Raw genomic sequence first — 6140 nt, forward strand, 5'->3', positions numbered from 1 at the left:
CTGCCTCTCTCCCCTTCTCCTCTCCTCCTCTCCCCCCTTCCTCCCTCATTCTCTCCTCCTCTCCCCCTCTCCCTCCTCCTCTCCCTCCTCTCCTCCCCACCCCAGGCATTCTGGTGCCAGCTCCAGTTGTTCGTCCTATTATTCTACCTCAGCAGCCAAGGCTCAGCTCCTCACTCAGATGAAAGACTACTGCTCAGATGCCAGAGATACTGACCACGATGACCAACTGTCTTATAAGGTAATAAACCATGTAAATACACGTATGAAGGTACTCACTAGCACACACACGGCAATGATGACGTATGAAGGTACTCACTAGCACACACACGGCAATGATGACGTATGAAGGTACTCACTAGCACACACACGGCAATGATGACGTATGAAGGTACTCACTAGCACACACACGGCAATGATGACGAATGAAGGTACTCACTAGCACACACACGGCAATGATGACGAGCTGTCTTACATGTTAGGATATTTGAAAATGTAAATTGATTTGAGTACTGCTCCGATATTGTCATTTAGATGTCATTTCGATGTCATTTCGATGTAATAGATCCCACTTACTAAATCACTAATGTTGAGTGAGAGGAAGAGAGATGGTATGTTGATCCATGATTAACTCTCTCCCTGTCTCCCTGCCTCCCTCTCCCTGTCTCCCCCTCCCTGTCTCCCTGCTTCCCTCTCCCTGTCTCCCCCTCTCCCCCTCCCTGTCTCCCCTCCCCCTGTCTTCCCCTATCTCCTCCCCCTGTCTCCTCCTCCCCCTGTCTCCCCCTCCCCCTGTCTCCTCCTCCCCCTGTCTCCTCCTCCCTCTGTCTCCCCCTCCCCCTGTCTCCCCCTGTCTCCTCATCCCCCTGTCTCCCCCTCCCCCTGTCTCCTCCTCCTTGTCTCCTCATCCTCTCACTATACAGAAACAGTTGATGGAGAGTCTCCGTAAGAAGCTAGGAGTTCTGAGAGAAGCACAGAGAGGTCTACAGGAAGATATACGGGCTAACACACAGCTGGGAGAAGAGGTATGTACAGCACACACACACACACACACACACACACACACAAGTTTTGACACACCTACTCATTCAATGGTTTTTCTTTACTTTTACTATGTTCTACATTGTAGAATAATAGTGAAGACATCAAAACTAGGAAATAACACATGGACTCATGTAGCATTTTAAATTCTTCAAAGTAGCCACCTTTTGCCTTGATGACAGCTTTGCATAATCTTGGCATTCTCTCAACCAGCTTCATGTGGAATGCTTTTCCAACAGTCTTGAAGGAGTTCCCACATATGCTGAGCACTTGTTGGCTGCTTTTCCTTTACTCTGCAGTCCAACTCATCCCTAACCATCTCAATTGGGTTTAGGTCAGGTGATTGTGGAGGCCAGGTCATCTGATGCAGCACTCCATCACTCTCCTTGGTCAAATTGCCCTTACACAGCCTGGAAGTGTGTTTTGAGTCATTGTCCTATTGAAAAACAAATGATAGTCCCACTAAGCCCAAACCAGATGGCATGGCGTATCGCTGCAGAATGCTATGGTAGCCATGCTGGTTAAGTGTGCCTCAAATTCTAAATAAATCACAGACAGTGTCACCAGCAAAGCACCCCCACACCATCACACCTCCTCCTCCATGCTTCAAGGTGGGAACCACACATGCAGAGATCATCCGTTCACCTACTGTCTCACAAAGACACAGCGGTTGGAACCAGAAATCTCAGAGAAAAGGACAGATTTCCACGGGTGTAAAGTCAATTGCTCGTGTTTCTTGGCCCAAGCAAGTCTCTTCTTATTATTGGTGTCCTTTAGTAGTGGTTACTTTGCATCAATTTGACCATGAAGGCCTGATTCACACAGTCTCCTCTGAACAGTTGATGTTGAGATGTGTCTGTTACTAGAACTCTGTGAAGGATTTATTTGGGCTGCAATTTCTGAGGCTGGTAACTCTAATGAACTTACCCTCTGCAGCAGAGGCAACTCTGGGTTTTCCTTTCCTGTGGCGGTCCTCATGAGAGACAGTTTCATCATAGCGCTTGATGGTTTTTTGCGACTGCACTTGAAGAAAGTTCTTGAAATTTTCCGGATTGACTGACCTTCATCTCTTAATGTAATGATCGACTGTCGTTTCTCTTTTCTTATTTTGGCTGTTCTTACCATAATATGGTCTTGTTTTTTTTACCAAATAGGGCTATCTGCTGTATACCACCCCTACCTTGTCACAACACAACCGATTGGCTCAAAGAAATTCCACAAATTAACTTTTAACAATGCACACCTGTTAATTGAAATGCATTCCAGGTGACTACCTCATGAAGCTGGTTGAGAGAATGCCAAGAGTGTGCAAAGCTGTTATCAAGGCAAAGGGTGGCTGCTTTGAAGAGTATAAAATATATATTGATTTGTTTAACACTTTTTGGCTACGACATGATTCCATATGTGTTATTTCATAGTTTTAATGTCTTCACTATTATTCTACATTGTAGAGAGATAAAAAGGGAATGAGTAGGCATTTCCAAACTTTTGACGGGTACTCTACATAAATACCCGCATACATAGACCACCCCCACATTTAAACCAGGTCTTCTCCCCTCTAGGTTGAGAGCTTGGTGCTAGTGGTCTGTAAACCCAACGAGGTGGATAAGTTCAGGATGTTTATCGGGGACCTGGATAAGGTTGTCAGTCTGCTGCTGTCTCTCTCTGGTCGGCTACTGAGGGTGGAGAGCTCCCTGGCCAACCTGGACGCTGAGACTGGACACCACGAGAGGGTGAGAGACAGACAGACAGACAGGCAGACAGACAGACAGACAGACAGACAGACAGACAGACAGACAGAAAGAATGAATTAAGAAAAGGACAACATTAAAACAAACTCCTCCCTCCACCCCCCCTTCTCCTTCCTCCCTCTCCACCCCCCCTCCCCCTCTCCCTCCTCCCTCCCTCTCCCTCCTCATCTCCCTCCTCCTCTCCCTCCACCCCTCCCTCTCCCGCCACCCCTCACTCTCCCTCCTCCCTCACCCCCTCTCCCTCCTCTCCCTCCACCCCCCCCTTCTCCTCTCCCTCTCCCTCCTCCTCCTCCTCTCCCTCCACCCCTCCCTCCACCCCCCTCCCTCTCCACCCCTCCCTCTCCCTCCACCCCCCTCTCCACCCCTCCCTCCACCCCCCCTCCCTCTCCACCCCTCCCTCCTCCCCCCTCCATCTCCACCCCCCCCCCCCCTCCCCCTCCCTCTCCTCTCCCCTCTCCACCCCTCCCTCCACCCCCCCCCGTACCTCCCCTCTCCACCCCTCCCTCCACCCCCCCTCCCCTCCCTCCCAGCTCCTCCTCCTGGAGAAGAAGCGACAGCTACAGGTCCAGCTGTCTGAAGCTCAGGATCTGAAGGAACACGTTGACCACAGAGAGCAGGCTGTAGGAAGGGTCCTGGGACGATGCCTCTCCCCAGAACAGGTACCTAGCACATTATTTCACTATTCTACTTTCATTACAGATGTGGCTCAGTTGGTAGAACATGACGTTTGTGGGTTTGATTCCCGCGGGAGCCAATTCATACAAAAAACATATACACTCACTACTGGTAGTTGCTTTGAGTAAAAGTGTCTGCTAAATGGCATATATTATCATACGATTACTATACCAGTGTTATTATTGATGTGTCAATCAATTAAACTCTATCAATCCACAGCACCGTGACTACAGCCACTACGTGAAGATGAAGGCAGCATTACTGGTGGAACAGAGACAGCTGGAGGAGAAGATCAGACTGGGAGAGGAGCAGTTAAGGGGGCTGAGGGAGAGTCTGGGGTTAGGGTTAGGGCTGTCCATGGGCTATGGACACTATTAAACCAACCAGGAAACCTTAAAGCTGGGGTTAGGGCTGTCCATGGGCTATGGACACTATTAAACCAACCAGGAAACCTTAACGCTGGGGTTAGGGCTGTCCATGGGCTATGGACACTATTAAACCAACCAGGAAACCTTAAAGCTGGAGTTAGGGCTGTCCATGGGCTATGGACACTATTAAACCAACCAGGAAACCTTAAAGCTGGGGTTAGGGCTGTCCATGGGCTATGGACACTATTAAACCAACCAGGAAGCCTTAAAGCTGGGGTTAGGGCTGTCCATGGGCTATGGACACTATTAAACCAACCAGGAAACCTTAAAGCTGGGGTTAGGGCTTTCCATGGGCTATGGACACTGTTAAACCAACCAGGAAACCTTAAAGCTGGGGTTAGGGCTGTCCATGGGCTATGGACACTATTAAACCAACCAGGAAACCTTAAAGCTGGGGTTAGGGCTGTCCATGGGCTATGGACACTATTAAACCAACCAGGAAACCTTAAAGCTGGGGTTAGGGCTGTCCATGGGCTATGGACACTATTAAACCAACCAGGAAACCTTAAAGCTGGGGTTAGGGCTGTCCATGGGCTATGGACACTATTAAACCAACCAGTAAACCTTAAAGCTGGGGTTAGGGCTGTCCATGGGCTATGGACACTATTAAACCAACCAGGAAGCCTTAAAGCCGGGGTTAGGGCTGTCCATGGGCTATGGACACTATTAAACCAACCAGGAAACCTTAAAGCTGGGGTTAGGGCTTTCCATGGGCTATGGACACTATTAAACCAACCAGGAAACCTTAAAGCTGGGGTTAGGGCTGTCCATGGGCTATGGACACTATTAAACCAACCAGGAAACCTTAAAGCTGGGGTTAGGGCTGTCCATGGGCTATGGACACTATTAAACCAACCAGGAAACCTTAAAGCTGGGGTTAGGGCTGTCCATGGGCTATCACATTGACATGGGAAGAGCCTCAGTCTTGGCTTGGGTGGTTGGTCTAGAAATAGAGGAGAACCTTGTTGGACTGGTTAGGGATGGGACATGGGAGGATGGGCCTGGGGTATGGGCTTTACTGAAAGGCCAGGCAGAAGAGAAGGTTAGTGGGTTATGGGAGAGCCTGGGCTTGGGGTTGGGGTTGGGCCTGGGGTATAGGCACTATGGGGAGACAGCCATCCTACACACTGAGACCCTAGAGGATGGGATATGGGTACCACTGAACAACCCCAGTACGTCCTAAAAAAAAAGTGCTGCCCTCTTTTCAAAAAACACTTCAGTCATTTTTTCTTGACACTCAAGACTCATTGAGAGTGTTTTAAGTCTTCTCTTGGCAGTATTGGTGAATTAAAAACACACACCTACCCCTTTGGTGTTACATTGGGGATCATTAACTTACCAACGTGATCCTCACAATCACACACACACTACGTGGTGATGGACGTTGTTGTTGTTTAGTGAGCGTGTGTTCTTGAAGAGGCCTGGAGAAAGTATTTATTTATTTATAACTTCTCTGTAGACGACAGGGAGACTCTGGGGTGCTAGACGAGTATTTTTCCGTTAAACTGTTAAACATAATCAAATAAAATGTGCAGAAAAAAAGAGAAAAGCTCCTTCTTTCTCTCCACTATGTCACAATATTATCTCTACCATACTACTTAGCATCCATGGACCACACATTATTCACTACATACTCAGTAGTTTACAATACCCACTCATAATCCATTATGTCACAATATTATCTTTACCATACTACTTAGCATCCATGGACAACACATTATTCACTACATACTCAGTAGTTTACAATACCCACTCATAATCCATTATGTCACAATATTATCTCTACCATACTACTTCCATGGACAACACATTATTCACTACATACTCAGTAGTTTATGTGAATGTTGAGATCCCGATGACATACAGTTGAAGTCAGAAGTTTACATACACCTTAGCCAAATATATTTAAACTCAGTTTTTCACAATTCCTGACATTTAATCAGAGTAAAAATGACCTGTCGTAGGTCAGTTAGGATCACCACTTTATTTTAGAAGGTGAAATGTCAGAATAATAGTAGAGAGAATTATTTATTTCTTTCATTACATTCCCAGTGGGTCAGAAGATTACATACAGTCAATTAGTATTTGGTAGCATTGCCTTTAAATTGTTTAGCTTGGGTCAAACATTTTGGGAAGCCTTCCACAAGCTTCCCACAATAAGTTGGGTGAATTTTGGCCCATTCCTCCTGACAGAGCTGGTGTAACTGAGTCAGGTTTGTAGGTCTCCTTGCTCGCACACACTTTTTCAGTT

At 47.3% G+C, this 6140-nt stretch overlaps 1 protein-coding gene across 3 annotated transcripts in view; it reads left to right on the plus strand.

Annotated features, from left to right (window-relative positions):
* LOC139415875 (protein Shroom4-like) overlaps positions 1–5438 on the plus strand; it is a 126587-nt gene extending 121149 nt beyond the window's left edge. For all 3 annotated transcript variants that reach the window (XM_071164007.1, XM_071164004.1, XM_071164005.1), the window contains 5 exons: positions 106–238; positions 918–1019; positions 2598–2768; positions 3317–3445; positions 3681–5438. In XM_071164007.1, coding sequence (XP_071020108.1) covers positions 106–238; positions 918–1019; positions 2598–2768; positions 3317–3445; positions 3681–3839 — 694 coding nt within the window. In that variant the 3' untranslated portion in view covers positions 3840–5438. The remainder of the gene's footprint in view (positions 1–105; positions 239–917; positions 1020–2597; positions 2769–3316; positions 3446–3680) is intronic.
* The last annotated feature ends 702 nt before the right edge of the window (positions 5439–6140 follow it).

The sequence above is a fragment of the Oncorhynchus clarkii genome, chromosome 9, assembly GCF_045791955.1.
Source record: "Oncorhynchus clarkii lewisi isolate Uvic-CL-2024 chromosome 9, UVic_Ocla_1.0, whole genome shotgun sequence".
Taxonomy (NCBI): Eukaryota; Metazoa; Chordata; class Actinopteri; order Salmoniformes; family Salmonidae; genus Oncorhynchus; species Oncorhynchus clarkii.